Source organism: Pseudorca crassidens, chromosome 10 (assembly GCF_039906515.1).
Source record: "Pseudorca crassidens isolate mPseCra1 chromosome 10, mPseCra1.hap1, whole genome shotgun sequence".
NCBI classification, from domain to species: domain Eukaryota; kingdom Metazoa; phylum Chordata; class Mammalia; order Artiodactyla; family Delphinidae; genus Pseudorca; species Pseudorca crassidens.
This window is the reverse complement of record NC_090305.1, coordinates 101,198,747-101,220,167: the sequence shown is the minus strand read 5'-3', so window position 1 is coordinate 101,220,167 and position 21,421 is coordinate 101,198,747. Positions and strand designations below refer to the sequence as shown.

Genomic DNA, 21,421 nt, shown 5'->3' with positions numbered 1-21,421 from the left:
TTCTTTGGCTCCAAATCCTTTCTGGTTCATGTCCACCTCCTTAGGGTACGGATTTCTATCCTTATTGTGCAAAGGGACTGTAGCACAGAGAGGTGAGGTGACTAGCCCAGAGTCACACAGCTGGCCAGAGTCGTGCAGCTGGGACTCAAACCCAGCCCTGTCTGGCTTCAACACCTGGACTCCTAGCCTCCAGGCTGCCCTGCCTCTGCAGCAAGGCTGGCCGTGCTCGTCCTTTCTCCAGGGTCCCCAGGGAAGGAAGGAGGTTCCAGGGAGCCTATTGATCCAGCACCTAAACTGAAGTGACATCAAAGCAGGTGGCTTAAGCAGCACACCGACCTGGGTGCACGTCCAGCAAGTCACTCAGCGTTTCTGAGCCTCACTTTCTTCCTCTGCAAAATGAGGATAACAAAAGGGGACCCCCCCCCAGCCCATGTCGCTATCATGACTGAGAACTGAGGACACAGCCCAGGCACAAAGCCCATGCCATGTACACCTGGGGGTGAGCAGAGCAGCCATCCAGGCCAGACCTCTGGGCCCCCAGTTCCCCTTTGCAAACCAAGTGTCTCCGTCTTAATGCTGGCCTAGCTCAGCCCGGGGACTCACAGAGCCGAGGCTCAGACCCTGCACACCCTGCGGAGGCGGGCCTGTCACTGTCACACAAGCTGCCAACCCCTCCTGAGGCCTCTGCCCGCAACCACGGACGGGATGATTATCGGCAAAAACACCCGGTGCTGCGGCAGCTCGGCTCAGCAGTTTCTGAGAAACCATCCAGGGGAAGAAACAGGACTTGGCTGAATAGACAGACACACCAGCCACCAGGCCTGGGTGCTACGTGACTCACACAAGGTCACCGGTAGGGGGGTGGGCAGCACCTTGCCAAGAGACCCCTGTCTGAGAGCAGAGCACCTGGCTTTGGCTGGAAAACCTTCTCTGGGGCTCTTAGGAAACCCAGCCACGATGGGGCAGCAGGGCAAGGGGCAGATTTCTGGGACAGAAGAGAGACTGGAGGCCACAGGTTTCTGGCAGGAAAACCAAGGAGAGGATTAGAGGAGGGTGGCAGGGCGGGCTGGGTGGGTTTTACAGTGTGAGAAGGTGTAAGTGTACGTGTTCGTGTGGAGAGAAAGGAAAATGTGCACAGATAAACCGCTAGTTCTAACTCTACAGCCTTCACGGAGGAAGGCGGGCTGCCAAGTGGAGGGTGGGTCGGGAGAAGCCCACACTGAGAAGAGAGGCAGGCAGGTGGAATGTCGGGGGCAGCGGTAGCTGGTGGTGGTACCGAGGACCCATGTGGCCGCCAGTGGCATGCCATGGGGCCCCAATCCACAGATAAAGGAAGGAAGAAGAAGATGCTCTTCCACATCTCCGTGTCCTCCAGGGTCTGGGCGGTTCTGACGACAAGGACCAGGACGTGGTGTGTAGGTCTCAGAGCTATTCTGGAGAGCGACATACCTGGCTCCCTGCCCTTCCAGCCTGGGCTCCCCTCTTACCTGGCTGTCCAGGCCCAGGAAGATGAGCATCATGAAGAACAAGGTGGCCCACAGTGGGGAGAGGGGAATCATGGTGACAGCCTTGGGGTAAGCGATAAAGGCCAGGCCGGGGCCTGGAGAGGAAGGAGAGAGAAAGGTGCTGAGTGGAGTTCAATGCCGCATTCAATTGTTATTTTAATCCAACATGTATTGAGTGCTTCCTTTGTGCCAGGTGCTGTGCCTAATTTTACTCAAATCACGTAATCTCCCAGCCACATCATTCTATTGGTACTATTATGATGCCCATTGTACAGATGAGCAAGCTGAGGCAGAGAGGGGGAAGCAAGGGTCTGGAAGGGTCAAATTCAAGCCCAGGTTGGTCTGACACCCAGACCTTCCTCTGCACAGACCTGTCTCTACTCTTCCTACTGGGGTAGGTGGGGGTAGGAGGGGGACATTCTTGTTAAAATGCAGGCTCTCAGGCTCACCCCAGGGATTCTAATACAGTCGGTCTAGGGTGAGGCAAGGACCAGGCACCCGACGATTCCTATGTAAGTATTTAGAAGTCCAGGCTTGGACAAATGCTGGTCCCCACAGGCCACCTCTTCCTTTGGGCGTCTCCTCTCATTTCCCAGATCCACACTCACTTCTCTTAGCTGCTCCCAGCAGAGGGCTTGTTAGCACATCCTCAGGATAAGCTTTATGAATGTCAAGGGCGAGATTGTGATGTTCTAGCCCTCTAGCACAGTGGTCGAGGGCTCAGATCCTCATTCTTTACTGTGAGCTCTACCTCTGTCTCCTCAGCTAGAAAATGGAAACAATGTAGTCCTACCTAATAGGGTGGTTTGGGGAATTCAGTGCGATGATACAGAATATGGAAAGTATTTAAAAAGGTAAATGTTCAAAAAACATTCATCCTGATTGTGTTCTACCTTAAAAACATCCTTGTTAAAGTCTAATTTACCTATAACAAGCATTCATTTTTACGTGTACAGTTCAATGACTTTTGAAAAGTGGATGCACCCAGATAACCACCACTGCAATCAAGATATAGAATATTTCCATCATCACCCGGGGCCCCTGTGCAGTCTCTCCACCCTCATTCCCCGTCTTTGCACTGGTCAACCACTGATCTGATATTTTTTCACCTTAGATTAGCTTTATCCATCCTACCTGGAATTACCAGGTCATATGGTAATTATATGTTTAACTTTCTAAGAAATGCCCAACTGAATTCCGAAGTTAACTGTGCCATTTTACATTCCTACCAGCAATGTTTGAGAGTTCCAGTGGCTCAACATCCTTGTCAACACTTGATGTTGTTATTTATTTATTTATTTATGCATGCATGCAGCGCTGGGTCTTAGTTGTGGCACGCAGGATCTTCATTGTGGCATGCGGGATCTTTTAGTTGCAGCATGCAGACTTCTTACTTGCGGCATGTGGACTTCTTAGTTGCAGCATATGGGCTTCTTAGTTGTGGCATGCGAACTGTTAGTTGTGGCATGCACACAGGATCTAGTTCCCCGACCAGGGATCAAACCAGGCCCCCTGCATTGGGAATGCGGAGTCTTACCCACTGGAACACCAGGGAAGTCCCTGGGATATAAATCCTTTATGAGAGAGAAGTAGTATAAATATTTCCTCCAAGTCTGTGGCTTGCCTTTTCATTTTTTCAATTGTGTCTTGTGAAAATCAGAAGTTTAAAATTTTCCAATTGTTTGTTGCTAGCATATACACAATACAATAGATTTTTGTTTATTATCTTTTTATCCTGTCACCTTACTAAATTCACTTAGTTATTTTTTTTGTAGGTTTCTTAGGCCTTCTCTATGTGGTCAATCATGATGTTTATGAATGAAGACAGTTTTTATTCTTCCTTTCCAATCTTAATCTTTTTTATTTATTTTTCTTGCCTTATCACACTCTCTAGGAATTCCAGTATTACATGGAATAGAAGTGGAGACAGCATACATCTTTGCTTTGTTTCAGATTTTAGGGTAAAGCATTTAATATTTAATAGCTAGGAAATTAACATTGTTACAATACTATTAATTAAGCTACAGACTTTACTCATATTCCATCAGTTTTTTTTCCTTATGTCCTTTATTCTGTCCTAGTATCCAATTCAGGATTCCACTTTGCACTTCATGGCTGTCTGTCTTTAGTCTCCTCCATCCTGTGACAGTTCCTCAGCCCTTCCCTGTCTTTCATGACCTTTTGATGAGTACTGGTCATTATTCTGCAGAATGCTCCTCAATGTGAGTTTGTCTCATGTTCTCATTATTAAACTGAAATTATACATATTTTTGGCAAGAAAACTATAGAAGTGATACTGTGTCTTTCTCAGTTTATCATATAAGGGGACACAGGATGTCAATAAAACTTAGTACAGGAGATGTTTACCTTGATCATTTGGGTAAGTTGGTGAACGCCAGTTTTCTCCACTATAAAGTTACCATGTTTCCCTTTGTAATTGGTAACCATCTTGGGGAGGATACTTTGAGATCATGAAAATATCCTCTTTCAAGTCAAACCTTTACTCATTGATTTTATCATCCATTGGTGGATCTTGCCTGCAACGATTATCCGTATGGTGTTTGCCTAATGGGTTTATATTTTCTTCATTCCTTCTATACTTACTAATAAGAATTTTTCTGTAAGAAAGAGCTGCCCTGTCACACCCACTTATTTATTCAATTTTTATTAATTTCAGGTATGGACTCCTGGGTACTTAGATTATTCTAGGGGTCATAATCCAGTACTATCATTATTTATTTTGCTATTCAAATTATCCCTGGTTTGGCCATTGGGAACTTCTTCAGATTGATTCCTGTGTCTTTTTGACATACCTCCAACATTTTTCTGAGTACTTTCTTATTTTAGGGGCACCATGATATGTTCCAACTTCATCTTGTCCTTCCCCAGCACTCAAACCAATTGCTTCTCCAAGGGGTTCTGGTTCCTTTCTAAATGGCATTTAGAAACCAAGATCTGACCACTAGGTATGCTCATTGCTACTGGAGTATCATTGCTCACAGACCCTCTCAGCACACAAAGCTAGAAAACATGTATACGTATATTTACCCACAGAAACATACATGCTTATGTGTCTATATCTACCTGTATAAATATTAAAACCATAAGTTCAAACTTATACCTCCAATTCTAATACAGTTCATTCTAGCTTCTTTACTTTCCTTATTTGTAACATCTTTTTCAGGTGGTGAAAAATCTGCCTCAAATTATCTATATTGACTTGTTTGTTCAATCCTAACATAGCCATGTAATAGTTTAGAATTGCTAACCCATTTCCCTTTAACAACAAGGGTACAGTAATTTTTTTTAGCCTTACAGTTTCCAGTCAACATACTGCTTCCTGAAATTCACTTATGTTAGCTCTTTTCTTCCCCATTCTCTTAAGTATGGTTGCATTGTTCGTTTGTAATATAGTTAAGTTCGTTTGTCACTATTTGTATTACATTTTGGTTCCACCCACAAAAAGCAACTATTTATTTTGGGTGGTATGTGAAATATTACCGTGACTCTAAGAGTCAGAACTAATAAAGATATATACTCAGGGAAGGGGTGCTTCCTTCTCATCCTTACTTCTTATTCTTCCCCCTTTTCTATCCCTTTTCTACCCACCCCTTCAGGTAACCATGCGCTTTCTTTTCTAGTTTCTTCTATTTATTTTTAAATAAATAAATAACAAGATTATTAATAATTAACAATATTTAATAGTTAATTAAATATTAATAATTTGTTAATTATTAATAAATAATTATTGATAAAACTTAATAAGTTTTCTATTTATTTATTTTCTGTTTATTTTTACACAAACACACAGACGTATTTTCTTTTATCTCCTTTCTTACATGATGGGTGGAATATCATAGATACTTGCTTTTTAAACTTTGATATGCATACCTATTTAAAAAAATATGCTTCAATTTCCATTTACTTGATTTTTTTTTATAGTGAATAAATGTTGAATTTTTCAAAGACTTTTTCAGTATCTACGGAGATAATTTTATGATTTATTTTATTTGGGCTATTAATATAGTGTGTGATATTAATGGCTTTCTTAGTGTTAAATCAACCTTACATTACTCCTGTAATAAACCCTACTTGGACATGGTATATGACCTTCTTAATGTGAGTGTGGATTCTAATATTTTGGATTTGAGTTTGCTAATATTTTATTTAGTATTTCTGCAGCAATACACATGAGTGATATTCATCTGTAGTTTTCTTTCTTTGCATTGTCTATTTGGTTTAGGTACCAATATTATACCTTTCATATAATAAGTTAGGAAAGTTTCCTCCCCTTTCAATGCTCTGGAATAATTTATAGAGCACTGGGCCTAGCTGGTTCCAAAGGTTTGGTAGAATTCTTCTGAGAAACCATCTGGGCCTGTTGTTTTTTTGTGGGGTAGTTCCTCAATAACTTTGTCTATCTCTTCTATGGAAATTGGCCTGTTTAAGCTTTCTAAATCAAATGGGGTCAATTTTAGCAATCTCTATTTCCCTAGGAAAATATTCATTTCATCTAGGTTTTCAAATTTATATGCAAAGAGGATTGCAAAATAATCTCTTATGATTTTTAAAAATGTCTTTTGCTTCAATGGCTATTTCCCCTTTGTCATTTCTAATTTTGCTATTTGCATGTTCTCCCCCCTCCTTTTATTTTCTTAATCATCTGGTGATTTGTCTATTTTTATTTCTAAAAACCTAGAATTTTAATTTATTATTATTATTACTTTAACTTTTATTAGAGTATAGTTGATTTACAATGTTGTGTTAGTTTCAGGTGTACAGCAAAGTGAATCAGTTATACATATACTGATATATAAATCCACTCTTTTTTGATTCTTCTCCCAAATAGGCCATTACAGAGTATTGAGTAGAGTTCCCCATGCTATACAGTAGGTCCTTATTAGGTATCTATTTTATATATAATAGTGTGTATATGTCAATCCCAATATCCCAATTTATCCCTACCCCCTGATCCCCTGGTAATCATAAGTTTATTTTCTATACCTGTAACTCAACTTCTGTTTTGAAGGTAAGTTCATTTGTACCCTTTTGTCAGATTCCACATATAAGCAATATCATATGATATTTGTCTTTCTCAGTCTGACTTACTTCACTCAGTATGACAATTTCTAGGTCCATCCATGTTGCTGCAAATGGCATTATTTCATTCTTTTTTATGGCTGAGTAATATTCCATTGTATATATGTACCACATCTTCTTTATCCATTCCTCTGTTGATGGACATTTAGGTTGCTTAATTTATTATTTTTAAAAAACCAGATCTACTATTTTTCTATTTTCTACTTCATTACTTTCTGCTTTTATCTTTATTATTTCCTTCCTTGTGCCTTCTTTTAGTTCATTTTGTTGTTGTTTTTCTTATTTTTCTAAACAGGGGATGTAATTAATTTATTTTCATTCTTTCACTTTTATTGATAAATGTGTTTAGTAAAGTTTTCTCTTATTGTTAGTTTATTTCTGTCTCTGTCTCCTTGCATCTCCTGCAGTTTTTGCTTCATAAAGATTATTGCTGTGTTATTTAGTGCATACATTTTTGTGTGTGTTATATCTTCATTGTGAATTGTGGCTTTTAACATTAAAAAGCATCCTTTGTCATGCTTAATGCATTTGGGCTTGAATGCTACTTTGTCTGACATCAGAATTGTTATCATCATCTATCCCTTTATTTTTAGGCTTTGGAATCGTTTTGTTTTAGATGTGTCTCTTATATACAGCACATAAAGGCATACCTCAAGAGATGTTGCAGGCTCAGTTCCAGACCACCACAACAAAGTGAATATCACAATAGAGTGAGTCACATGAATTTTTTTGGTTTCCCAGCAAATATAAAAGTTATGTTTACACTATACTGTAGTCTACTAAGTGTACAATACCATTATGTCTAAAAGAACAATAAATACCTTAATTAAAAAACACATGATTACTAAAAATGCTAACCATCATCTGAGCCTTCAGTGAGTCATAATTTGTTTGCTGGTGGAGGGTCTTGCCGCAACGTGGATGGCTGCTGACCGATCAGGTGGTGGATGCTGAAGTTTGGGGTCGCCATGGCAATGTCTGAAAATAAGACGACAGTGAAGTTTGCGGCATTGGTTGACTCTTCTTTTCCAGAGTGATTTCTCTGTAGCATTCCGTGCCATTTGATAGCATTTCATCCGCAGTAAACGGGGTATGCAGGGTTGCCACAAAGTACTAATTTGTAAAAAATGCAGTATCTGCGAAGCACAACAAAGTGAAGCACGATAAAACAAAGTATGCCTGTGTGTAGGTCTTATTTTCTGAGCCAAATTGAAAATCTTTTTCTTTTAATAGTTAAGGTCATTCACATTTATTGATATGATTGATATATTTGGTCTTAACTGACAATATATTTTATAATTATGTATATTTTTATATGTATCTCTATGAGTTGTGTATTCTTTGTTCTTTTTTTATACTTTTATTATTATTATTTTGGTATTTAGGAAGGTTTATGTTTTTATTCTAGTGGTTACTTTTATACGTGTACCTTTTTAAAATGCTCTTAGGCCCTTGTTCTCTTATGTAAATCTTTACTATCTGGCTTTCCAGGTTTCACCTGCAGTATCCGTTACTATCACCTATTGCTCATACATCAGTGAGCTTTTTCTATTGATATTTTCTCTTGCCTCCTCTATTTTTTGGTTAATGATTTCTACTTTGTAACAGTATGTAGCATATTTCTACATTAGTCCTCTTTTTCCTCACCTTTGTTTTGGTCTTATATGTATACTTATATATATTTTAAGTGCTTACCATCAGTCCTATTTCTGAAGTTTTCCCAGTTGTTAATGGGTTGGATGAAGTTCGCCCTCTGGCAGATTCTTCCAAAGGGCTGAAGATTGTATAAGTCTCTAAGTTCTTGTATCTTGAAAATGTTTTTTCTATAGCCTTCACATTTGAAGACATGGCCGGATATCAAATCTTTGGTTCACACTTCTTTGTGTGAATTTTTAAAAAATGCTGCTCCATAGTTGTCTTGTATGTGAGTTTTGAAAGGTATGATGCCAGTTTAATACTTTTGCTGTTATAAGTTATTTGATCTTTTTTTTGCCTGGAAGGCTTGAGGAATTTATCTTATCTTTGAAATCTAGTATCTTTACTAAGATGTCTTGGAGTTGATCACTCTGGGTTAATTTTCCCTAGTACCCAAGGAGTCCTTTCAATGTGTATATTTCAGCTCTTTTTCTGTTTCTAGAAAGTTTTCTTGGATTATGGTTTTAAATATTACCTCTGTTCCACTCTTTTATTTATTTATTTTTCTTCAGGGGCTCTGATAATATGAATATTTTCTTCTTTGCTGGTCTTCCCTCTACTTCTTTGGAGGGATCATTTTTACTTCTTTATGTCATTTTCATTCACTTGGTTGTTTTCCTTCCTTTTAAAAATGCCTTTTATTGAGACTATTCTCCATTTGATACTTTGCAATTTATTCTTCATTTCTTTTTTCTTTTTTTCTTTTTTTTTTGCGGTACGCGGGCCTCTCACTGCTGTGGCCTCTCCTGTTGCGGAGCACAGGCTCAGCGCCCATGGCTCACGGGCCCAGCCGCTCCGCGGCATGTGGGATCTTAGCGGACCGGGGCACGAACCCGCGTCCCCTGCATCGGCAGATGGACTCTCAACCACTGTGCCACCAGGGAAGCCCTATTCTTCATTTCTGAGATAACAATATCTTTCCTTTTTTCTCATTTTTTCCCTGATTTCAATCAACTCCCTTTTCATTCATTCCTGTTCTCCCCCTCATGCATTTGTTAAAATTTCTGGTTCAAAGAGTTTTTTCCCATCCTCAGATGCTTGTTTGAGTATATTTAATTCTGTTTGGAGTGTTGACTTACAATTTTCTTCTATTTCATGGTTGTTTTTCAGAGGCACAGTGTGGTTCTTCATAGACACGTGGGAACTTTCCACTCCTGATTTTCCATAGTAGTTCTGCAGGGACTTGACTTTTCTCTTATTCGTGTTCTTGGGTATTTTACAATAGTCCCAGCTTAACAGCGCCCTCTTCTGCCAGTATTGCAAAGTCCAGGCACATTAGCAGCCTTTTGTTCTGGTGAAGGGGGAAGGGTGAGCTCCCATTTTCACACCCTCACTTTATGGTTTTCTTTTGTTTTGCAGGTATTTACATTTTATCCCCTTTTCTTGGTTTCCCTTCACCATCTCATTGTAAAAGGGTGTTTTTCCTTTCTTTTTGCCTTTTTTCTCCCCAAGAAGCTTTGTGTTTCAAATGGTACCTCCTTTAAAATGTTCCTGTCCCTTTGAAATGGTCCGTGCCCCTTGAAATCACACCTACACTGAATCCCTTCTCTGTAGTCCCAGCTAAGGGATGTGTCTGGATCCTTTCCAGTACATTCAGGTTTAGAGTAGATTTAATCTTTCTGGTGGTTGCTCCAAATCACTTAGGTCCTTTCGCTAGCCTCTATCTTCTGTCTGTCCCACAGTTTTTCTTGGTTTGCCTCTGCGGTGGAGACTGTGAACTGGGATTGGTGATTTTTCTTTCTGTTACAGTTATCTGCAGCTTCGACATTTTCTGCTTCAGATTATGCAGGGGGCATGGTTTTCTGTAGAATATTCTTTTCCCTTCTTGTTGTTTTCTTTTTTGGGGGAAAAAATGGGGATATATGTAGCTATACAGCTGTCGTCCTCAGATACTCTTACTTCCTCTAATTTTTAAAAGAGTTTGTGTAAGAGGGATGTTATTTCTTCTTTAAACAGTTGGTAGAACTCGCCAGTGAAACCAGCAGGGCTTGGAGTCTTCTTGGCAGAAAGATTTTTGACAATGAATTCAATTTCTTTTCAAAATATAGAGCCATTTAGTTTTTCTATTTCTTCTTGACTCAGTTTAAGTAAATAATGGATTTTTAGGAATCTGTCCATTTAATTTATATTATCAAGTATATTTGCTTTAAGTTGTTCATGATATTTCCTTATTCTCATTTTTAATGTCTACAGTATCTGTAGCCATATTTCCTCTTTCATTCCTGATATCAGTAATTTGTGTTTTCTCCTGTTTTTTTCCTTAATTAGTCTTGCCAGGGTGTTATAAATTTTGCTATCTTTTCTAATACCAAATTTTGGCTTTGAAAATTTTCTCTATTGTTTGTATGTCTTAACTTTATTACTTATTTATTTTTAAAATATGGAGCGCTTCACGAATTTGCGTGTCATCCTTGTGCAGGGGCCATGCTAATCTTCTCTGTATTGTTTCAATTTTAGTATATGTGCTGCCCAAGCGAGCACACCTTTATTATCTCTTTGCTTCTACTTACTCTGGGTTTAATTTGTACTTTTTTTTCAGCTTCTTCTGATAAAAACTTTAATTTTTTACTTTAAACCCTTCTTTCTAGTGAGAGAGTGGCATGGACATATATACACTACCAAATGTAAAATAGATAGCTAGTGGGAAGCAGCTGCAGAGAACAGGGAGATCAGCTCGGTGCTTTGTGACCACCTAGAGGGGTGGGATAGGGAGGGTGGGAGGGAGATGCAAGAGGGAGGGGATATGGGGATATACGTATACATATAGCTGATTCACTTTGTTATACAGTGTAAACTAACACAAGCAATTATACTCCAATAAAGATGTTAAAAAAAAAACACCTTCCTTCTAATTAGGTAATTAAAGTTGTAAATTTCACTGTAAGAACCTGATGAGAAGGGTGAGTTGGGGGGGGCTACATACTTACAACATGCAATTGATCCAAATGGCGGGAACTCCTAAAGGGGATCCTGGTCTGATTCACACCCCTAACCATAGAGCAGGCTTACCTGCTTGACACCAGGAGTGACACAGGAGGGTGAAGCAGAAGAGGCTAGAGCCAGGCTGTACCACCTATGGGCTGTGTGGCCTTAGGGGACCCACTTCATGCTCTGAGTTACAGAGTCCTCCTCTGTAATGGGCAGTATAAAGCCCAGGACTGCTGTCTATGTGAATGACGCCCCCTGGAGTTGTGCAGGGCACATTCTGCACAGCCACAAATGCAGGCCTTGATGAAGCATGCCTTGCAGAGGTGCTATGAGCATTTCGTGAGGTAGTATATGAACAACCACCCCAGGGCCTGACAAGTGAGACACAGTAAATCAATTATGGTACATCCATTCAGTGGAAAACTACACAGCCATTAAAACTCATGATTGAGATCTTTATTTACTGTGGCAGAAAGCTCTCATGCTTTATTGTGAATCGAAAAATGCAACCTAATATGATCTAGTTTTCGTTAATATAGATATAGCTATGTATGTATGGAAAATCCTGGCAGGAGAACCCCAAAGTGTAGTGAGATTCAGATCGGAGACTTTCCTGTGTCAATATTTCAGCATTTTTCTACAGTGAATGTGCTTTCAATTTGAAATAAGAAAAAAAAAATAAAATTTATTTCTAGTTGGCTCTCTTGCTTTCTCTCCATGACTCTTCTCTGAGCTTCATCTGTAAAACGGAAATAACGATAAAAAGAGTAACAACAGTGCTGTAGATACCCTATAGCACTCAACACCTGAGGTGGGAATTAGTTTGCTCATTTTACAGAGGAGGAAGCAGATTCTCAGAGAGGTCAAAGGTCCCTCAGAGAGGGCAAAAGTCTCACAGAGAAGGTAATGCTGCCTCCTCACAGGGCTGCCCCACGGTTTAATGCAAGGGAGGAACATGAATGTTTTGTGAAGTGCCAGGTGCCTGCCCCCAGTGGGCAACGGGATGGAGTGGTGAGAGCATGGCCTGGATTAAATCTAGCCCTGTTCTTTCCAGCCTGTGTGACCTTGGATAAGTGACGGCACGTCTCTGCGCCTCAGCTTTCTCGTCTGTAAAATGGGGGTGGCAAAACTGCCACCTCGGAGGGCTGAGTCGAGGATCATATGTGACAGTTCCTGCCCATGGCCGGCGCTCGATGATTGACAGCTTCGATCATATTAATATCCTCTGGTCCAGCTCTGGCCCCCTGATTTCAGCAGGGACTGTCTGTCCCTCTGACAGACACCATGCAGAGGAAGCTGGAGCCCATGTGGTCATGAAGCAGAGCTTGACAACCAGCTTCCTGCTCCAGTGTCCACATCTACCACCCTGCCCAGCTTGGTGGGTCAGAGTGGTGCTTCCCTCTCTGTGCGCGCCAGGCAAAAGCAGCCGCATCCTAGACCAGTGTACTCAGTGGAGGGAACGAAGCCCCAGGGGAGCGTCCTAACAAATGGACGGCATGACCGGCATTGAGTAGATGGAGGCCAGGGAGGCTGGGCCCCGTGTGAAGCTCCTGACTAACTGTCCTTCCAGACATTCTTGCAGGTGAAAACCCTATTTAGATGTATTGGAGGTGAGAGGCTAACTCTGTTACGGAAACGCAAACTATTTTTGTACTTTTAACTATACATTGAATTTTCCCAGAATTCAAAAAAATGTCAATCAAGGGGAGAGTTACTCACCATTTTGCACAATTACCTTAGCAGCAATGACCCTACCTGTGGTGTGTTTGATACAAACACACGTCATCTTACACTAGGACTGTCACACTCATGGTGATTCTACATCTAGAACAAGGAAAGGGAAAGAGGTCCTCCAAGCAGAGGGAACAGCATGTGCAAAGGCCCTGGGGTGGCAGGGAGGGAGAGAGCGATGTTGCAGAAGTGAAAGCAGACCACAGTGTGGTGGGGCAGAGTGAGCACAGGGGAGTGAGGTGGAGGGTGAGAGACCGCAGGAGCTGGGCAGTGCAGGGCCTTGGGGCCACACTGAGAGGTCAGCCCTAGGAGAAGCCAAAACAGGCAGTTCGTCAGGGAAGGACAGGTCCAGGTTTGCATTTTGAAAAAAAAATCACTCTGCAGGGTGAGAGGTGCATGGAACAGAGGGGACAACAGGGGAGGCAGGGAGGCCAGTGAAAGCTCCTGTGGTCGACCAGGTGGCGGTTCTCTGGGCTGGTGGCTCCCTCCCAGGAGCCTGGTTTGTGGACGGACAGTGGGCCCCCTCCTGAGACCTGAGCCCAGGAGAAGAGCGAGCTGAGGAAGATCATAGTTCCTCTTTGGCAAACTTACCTGACTCTGCTACCTCGGCGATGGGCACCCCTTGCTCATATGCCATGAATCCCAGGACTGAGAAGATGGCAAACCCGGCTATGAAGCTGGTGCCGCTGTTCAGGCAACAGAGCATGATGCAGTCCCTGTGGGAAAGCAGCGAGAGAAGCTTGGGTCAAGGTGGGTGGAACCAGTGCAGTACTGGAACGTTCTGTCTGAGCACCATGGCTGTCCCACTGCCTGAGGAAGCCCTTGTGGTTCAGAGAGCGTAGGTGGCTGGCCCACGATCACACAGCTTGTCTTGCATTTCTAGAAGGTAAGGTAGGTCACAGACCAGAAGCATGGAGAGGGGGTGGGAAGGAAGGGAAGCTGGCAAGTGGGAAAATGCACAACCGGTGAGGAAAGACTTGGAGACAAACCATCGCTCCTCCAAATTCCTGGTAGGAGAGAAAACCAAGGGAAGCGAGACAGGATTGATTTTCTAGGAGCTCAAAACATGAGGATATAAGCCTCTGAGAGAAAGAACTGCTTCCCCGACAGTGGAGCAGCCTTGGGAGACACACCCCTCCTGGCCCAGCTCTTTACCAGAGCGGCATCTCCCAGACCTCACTGCAAGCGTCTGCTCTTCTGCTGTGAGGGGCAGCCCCTCCCAGGCCAGACTCCTCCTGGGGGCTTCACCAGAGCAGTGACTGCTCCCTGCTCTTGGGAAGGGCTCACAGCAAAGCAGCAGCATAAAGCCGTGACCCAGGAGATTTCAGACTACAAATGACAGGGCTTTGCCAAGATGAAGAAGATGGAACCCTCACATCCAGGTCCCTTCAACCTCGGGCTGTGCCTCCTCACGCAGATGGGTCAGGGAATCAGCCTCTCAGGATCTCAGCCGCCACAGAGCGTGCACATAGGAATCAGGCTTACAACACCCGTGATGCTCCACTTCAAAGGGAGGGGCTCTGGGTGTTTTGTCCAATCTCCTCCCTGAAGCACGACCAGCCTGGAGCATCCCTGCAATGGCGGCGAGCTGGCCTCTGCTCCCACCCTAGCAAGCAGGACCAGTCACCTTGCTCCGTGGTGCTTTTCTTCCCGGACCGCTCTTGCCGCTGACAGTGTAAGAACTTCCTCATGCTGGGTTCGACCCAAATCCACCTCCTCTGGGGAGTTTTAGTTCTACCCTCCCAAACAGCCTAAAGATCTGAAGATATCCCCTTCAGATCCCCCTGAGGTTTTAGCTCGCTCATTTAGACCTCCCAGTTCCCTTATCAGTGTTCCTCATCCTGCTGGTGATCTGAAATTCACTCCAGCTTGTCCAGACCCTTTTCCAATGTCATATCCAGGACTGAGCACTAGACTCAAGAACAGAGCAGGACTCTCACCTCCTCTTCTCCTGACACCATACTTTTTGTAATGCAACCAAAGGTTACACTGATGTTGGTGACTGTGGCCCCCAGTTGCGTTGCATTGCATTGACCCTGGGAATCAAGGGCATGGTGGAAGGAGCATTAGACTTGGGGTCAGGAGCCTTGGGTTCCAATTCCCCTTGCAATACCTTCTCTCTGGGCCTGACCTTACCAGCTATATGACAAGGTGGCTTGGATAAGAGGGTCTCTTGGGCCTTGTGATTGATTAAGTCATTTTTCAGCAAGTGGTCACTTCCATACCTTCTTCCTTGGGGTAGAGTATATTTCCCTGCCCCAATGACTTTGGGCTTAGCCACGTGACTTGCTTTGGCCAATGAGCTATCAGCAGGTGTGACACAAGTGGAGGCTTGAGATGTGCTTGTGCAATTGGTCTTGTCCTTTATCCCTTCTGTGATGTGCCATGAGAAGGACTTTTCCAGGGGAGCTGCTGTCCCTGCAGCCTGGACCCCAGAATGTACACATGGAGAAGGCTTGAGCCTGGCCTGGACCCTGGAGCCAAACCTGCCCAACCCACAGCCTGAAGGAGAGAGTCCCCAGCTGACCAGCAGACTGGTGAGCAATAAAAGCGAATGCTTGTTGTGGTGAGCTACTGAGTTCTGGGGCTGCTTGTTACACAGCATTCTTGTGGCAGTGAGTGACTGATACAGGTCCCTTTACAGAACTCTTCTGGCACTGTGGACAGAGGCTGGGCTGGCAGGCCTGGAGACTTTATCTGCAAGACTGATCACCTCCTCTCTAAGGGAAATTCAGCTCAGCCCAGGAGGGCAAAGTTATTCCTAAGGCTGGGGTAAATCTGCCCTGCATGCCTGTTTCTGGCCCCTGACTTATCCAACAGTCCAAAACAAGGCAGCACTGGTGAGCAAAGTGTTTTCTCCATAGCCTCTCCATTCTGGAATTCTCCTGTGTTTTTTGGACCTGCAGTGTTGAATATTGTCACTGAATCCCGAGGCCCAGGGAGGAAAGTCACACACTCAAACTGTTTTGTCATCTGCCGGGGAAGCTGGGATGTGAATCTAGTTGTCTCAAACACCAAAGCCCACTCTTTTTCTAGGAGCTACACAGTAACAATGCTCCCTAAGAATTCAGATTTCTAAATCCTGACTTTTGGAAAACGATCTTTGGGCGTCCATGTGGCTGTTGAAAACAAATGTCCCTTATTGCAAGGTTCCCCGCCCCCCCTCCACCCTGAGCGACTTCCTCACATCACAGAGGGACAGAAGCTCTGAGCAGACCCGAGGTGCTTCCAGTCCTGTGCCCTGCACCCCCTTCCTCGGACCACCCCAACCTCCAAGCAGAGAGAGCTTAGCAGCCTGTGTTCTGAAGTGAGGATTTTCCCCATCTGGTTTGCTCCATCTCCAGCCCTCTAATTCCTTCCCCACGGGGCACCTTCTAGGTGAAGAGCTACGTAAGAAGCGCTTTGAAGTTGGCAGGAGCTGAGCTGGGCTTTGAAGACCTCCGGAAGCTATTATGCTGTCGGAAGAGAGGGTATTAATTTACTCCCTCTGAGTTGGGAAGATGTGCTCAGGGAAAAATTTGGAAACAGAAATAAAAGGAGCCCTCAGATTTTGCAATGTCACCTAGGGGATTTGCTTTCTGCTACTGACAGGAGGGGAAAAAACCTGCCTGTTGGAGGCGGAAGCAGAAGGGATCTGGGGCAGTCAGCATATTTCACCCACCTGCTTGGCGAGGAAGAAAGGTGCCATTGCCACTGCCCTGAGATGAGGCATGATATCCCAGCCTGATAACGACGCATTCTCGGCCAAATCCTTGCTGACTGCAGTAGTTGGGGAAGAACTGGCCAGGCCTGGGAGTGAGGGATAGGGGTGCAGGAGCCAGAAAGGCCCAGGTTCAAAGCCACGTTCCATCGAGGAAGGGGCCTACCCCCAGCCTCAGTTTCCTCATCTGGGTAACGGTGTGGCTCCCTCCTTGCTTCCTTACACTTCAGCCAGTGTTCTCCTAGGCTTGAGGAACGGTGGTGAACAAGAGGACCCAGACTGTGTCCTCATGGAGCTGACGGCCAAGCTGGAGGTGATGGACAGTGACCTAGAGATTTCCGCAACGCCCAGCACGGAGGGCCCGCGCTGGACGCTGGCTGCTGACGTGCTGACAGCTGTACGCAGACAGCACCCGGAGGGTGTCACACTCAACCCAGACCAGGGGTCTGCCCGCTGCTCTCCCTGTGCCTGCGCCCTTCTTTTCTTACCCGTGCTTCTATTTTCTATTGTGGCTGACAGTGTGCTACATCTCATCCCCCAGACCCACCTCCTGTGAATGCCTTGGAGGATGAGAGGCTCTTCTGGACAACCTGGTCTGACCTCCCACCTCTCTAACATCCCTCTGTCCAACAGTACCCAAATGACTTCTCTGCCTAACGGCCCAGGGACAGCAGAGCCCGCTGGCTTCCCCTGTGGCCTCTCCTCCAGCATGTTGGATCTGCCCCCTTTTATTGCCTTGGTTTCCCCAAGTGGCAGTCTCTATAGACTGGAGCTGTGTGTATCTCCAAAGGTAGCGATTTGGGCATCTCACGCTTAGTGACACATACAGCACACGGCTGACTTAACAAATGGGTTGGTAAAGCGATCACAAAGCCAGCTTTCAGGGAGGATGCAGCAGAGTGGTAGGATGGAGATTAGAAGAACGTGGCCAGAGTCCAGGTCTACCACACCTAGCTGGAGGAATGACATCCATGAGCCTCAATTTCCCTCCCTCGAAGATGGGGATAACATGGGAGGGACTTCATCACTGATAAAAGTTCTCTGAAATGCTGCTCCCACTCGAGCCACACAACAACCAAGTGATGTGGCTGTCACCTCCAAGTTCCCATCCCACCAACAGACTGGGACATGGCCCCTCTCACTGTACCCTCACCTGCATCAAACAGGGGTCATTTTTAGACCACAGCTCATTTGCTAGTTAAGAAAAATAAGCTCATTATTTTAAGAGTGTGTTGCTGATTTTTCTCTTGGTGTTTTAGGGTTTTTCATATGGGCCTGTTTGTAATCTTTGGGTGTTAGGGGTGCCAACACTTTGAGTATCATATTATATGTTGTTCGTATGCCCTTTAACTTTGTAGATGATTTTCATGTTTTGCTTGGAGATGTAATGCAGGAGGTATATAGATAACATTTGTATTAATGTGACTTTTTAAAAATTATAAAAGCAATATGTACTCAAGAGTAAAGACAAGGCAAAACAAAACCTTTAAATTGTACAGGAAGGTATAGGTAGAAAAAGCCTGTCTCCCCATCTCTGACTTCCGTGTCTCTCTTCAGAGGTGGCTCTTTTTAATAGTTTCCTCTGTATCTTTCCAGAAATTTAGAAGTTCTAGATATTTATGTGAATCAATCTGTCACTTCCTTCCTGATTTAATGATTTTGATGTTTCCATATCTTTCCCATTATGAAAACAATATTTTACTCCTCATTTTAGGATGGCTTTCTTTTAAAAAACATTTAACTGTTGAATCAATCTGACACTTATTATGGTGCATATGTGGGACAAGGTGAGGATCTATCCTAATTACTTCCACCAAAATACTTATCCTATCTCAGAATTGTTTGCTGAAAAACCTTCCTTTTCCAATGAACCTGTGTTCAGGGACGGCTTCACTGCCATTAGTCCACGAGTTTCTACATTAGAATAAGGAGCTCTGGAACTCGGGGACAGAGATGTGCTGTCCAGCCTTCTCTGCGTATTCACCGTCTATGACCAGGCACTGATTCAGGGGTGCAGCGACCTCAGCCAACAGGCCACTGGCCTAGAGTTAGAGACCAGGGTGCAAAGTTCACTTCCGCCAGGCACTGCTGGGTGACCCTAGCCACGTCCCTGGGCCTCTGTGGACTCAGCCTCAGGGTAGAAACCAGGCTGCAGGCATGAGGACCAGGCAGCCAGGGTCACACAGCCTCAGGCTCACCTCCCCATGTGGGCCCCTTCCCCACGCTGGGTGCGGCCAGCTGCAGGAAGCCAGGGAGGGAGGGAGGCCTGTCCAGAGAGGGGCGGCAGGGCACTGGCCATTCCAAGTGGGACTGGACAGGACCCTACAGTCAAGTGTGAAGAAGCAGGAAAGAAATCCCTGAACAGAAGGCAGAACAAGGCCCTTCGTGTCAGAAGACCTGGGTTCAAGTCCCAGCATTGCCACTTACTTGCCATGTAACCTTGGGCCAATCATTCATCCTGGGATAAAGCTTTGCTGTATGGGGTAGGATGGAGGCCTGAGTCCCATTCCCGGAGTAGACTCACTTTGCAGCCTGGAACGCACTCTGATCATGTTTATTATTCTCCTAGCTCCTCTGTTGGACCATTCTTTGTCCCTGGGGTGGGGAGAGGCTGACAAATAGCCCAGGGTCCTCTCCAGTTCCACCTGGAATGGCTGGTGCCCTGCCGCCCCTCTCTTAACAGGCCTCTTTCCCTCACCCAGACCTGCAAGGTGAGAAGATGACCGTGAACTAGCCGGGCAGCATGGAGGGCTCTCGGGTTTGGTGGAGAGCTGGCAGGGCCTGGGGAAATGCTCACCTGTAGCAGTTGTTGTTATAAGTGTTATAACTTCCCAGAGCAGTCAGACAACCCAGGCAGATGGCATAGGAGAAAAAGATCTGCGTCCCAGCATCTACCCAGACCTGTAGGAAGGCACAAAGAAGTTGGCAGAAAGAGAAGTCAGATGTGCGGCGAGGGGGTGGGTGGGTGGGATGGCCCTGTTCTCTGAAAGCCCCCACCCACACCCCACCTCCAAAAAGACTCCACAAAGGGACAATCAAATGTCCTCATCTCAGGAACGCATTTTTTTTAGAAGTTCTATTCTTGGGGTGATTAAATATAAACGGCCTTAGTTAAAACCAGAATTTTCTGGACTTTATGGACAGTAGTTCACCAAATAGCAAGAATTTGGGTTTTAGGACTCTGCTCCAGCTGTGTGACCTTGGAAAAGTTACTTAACCTCTCTGAGGCTTAGTCTCCTGAACTGCAAAGTGGGGAATAAACTTCCCTCTCAGGACTGCTGAAGCCAAAACAAGTGATTTTTTCTGCTTTGCGATTAAGACCACCACGAGAAAAGCTCTCTCGGGTATTTTTGAACTCACACAGCTTACTTACCATGTATACCAGGGGACCATTCACCATGGGGCCCAATTACAATGAAACCCCATTTTTCCTCCAGGTCTGGAGACTTCTCTCACTCTGCCCCATGTGCTCGGCCAGAGGACAGGGAAATGAGATGCGGGAGGCCCTCCCACCAAATCTTTACCACCTTTCCAAAGAGGTGCATTTGGGCTTCCTATGTGATACACGTGGAAACTACTTTCTTAGTCTCCAAGCTTGCCTCCAACAAAACCTGCCGTGGAAGCCCTGACACGCACAACAGGAATTATGGTGGCTTCTCTAACACCTCCCTGGACTCTCTCTGAGCGCTGCTCCTAGAAGCTACCAAGGAAAATCCACAGCTAAAACCCAAATGCAGCTGATGAGACTGAAGCTTGAGAAGCAGCTGCCATCTAGAGAACGGGGCAACTTGCTCAAGACCACACAGCTGGGAGCGGCAGACGCAAGTCCAAGGAGACACACCGCTAGAGAAACACATGTAACCAACCCCAGAATTTCAAAAAACCTCTAGTGTAGGGCTTCCCTGGTGGCGCAGTGGTTGAGAGTCCGCCTGCCAATGCAGGGGACATGGGTTCGTGCCCCGGTCCGGGAGGATCCCACATGCCATGGAGCGGCTGGGCCCGTGAGCCATGGCCGCTGAGCCTGCGCGTCCGGAGCCTGTGCTCCGCAACGAGAGAGGCCACAACAGTGAGAGGCTGCGTACCGAAAAAAAACCCCCCAAAAAACATCTGGTGTAACCCCCCACCCAACACAGGACTCTCTTCTGAGTACTTTTGACAGAATGGTCTCTGCTTGACTACCACCAGTGATGCGGAGCTCACTACCTTTTGACACAGCCCCTTTCTTTTTCTTAAGAGAACTCTGACCATTAGAGCATTTCTTAAAATGAGAGAAAATCTCCCTTCCTGTTTCCCTGGCTCTGGGGCCACCTCTCCCTCTCCCCTGTGGCAGCACTTTACAGATCTGAAGAACCCTCTGGAACACAGCCTTTTCCAGGCAAATTTTCTCAACTTCCTCTCTCTTGGGGATTTGATTACACAGTACAGGTCACTCTACCCTGGGTTTGCTTGCTTGTTAAATCATTCAAGAAACATTTATTAGAAGTGAAGATCACAGTGCTGCTTTTCAACCTAAAAAGTGGTACATTGTCTTCCTCTAACAAAGAGCCTTCGGGTTCAGTGTCTCAGCGCTAAATGAGGAACGCAGGGAAAGCTCTTTCATGAAGTGTGTGTATGTGTGTGTGTGGAGGGGGTGCCAGCAGATCAGAGCGGGCTGAGACACGGCGAGGAGGAGATGGGAAGAGGGAATATTAAAAAACTTTTTCAAGAAAGGGGAGTTGGGAGACAGGGTGGTTGTGTGAGAGAAAATAATTTAGGGAGGATT

The 21,421-nt window shown here is 44.8% G+C and overlaps 1 protein-coding gene and 1 non-coding gene across 5 annotated transcripts in view; both read right to left on the bottom strand.

The window, feature by feature from the left end:
* Positions 1-21,421, bottom strand: part of SLC6A11 (solute carrier family 6 member 11) — a 120,394-nt gene that overhangs the window by 12,301 nt on the left and 86,672 nt on the right. For all 4 annotated transcript variants that reach the window (XR_010947170.1, XM_067755458.1, XM_067755460.1 and 1 more), the window contains exons 7-9: positions 19,457-19,560; positions 13,551-13,675; positions 1,488-1,600 (exon numbers count right to left, since the gene is read on the bottom strand). Coding sequence is in view for 3 of the 4 variants with exons in the window: in XM_067755458.1 (XP_067611559.1) it covers positions 1,488-1,600; positions 13,551-13,675; positions 19,457-19,560 (342 nt within the window). In the remaining variant the exon portion in view is untranslated. The remainder of the gene's footprint in view (positions 1-1,487; positions 1,601-13,550; positions 13,676-19,456; positions 19,561-21,421) is intronic.
* Positions 10,675-10,781, bottom strand: LOC137233200 (U6 spliceosomal RNA). Its single transcript, XR_010947362.1, has one exon. It is a non-coding gene; the product is annotated as a U6 spliceosomal RNA (small nuclear RNA).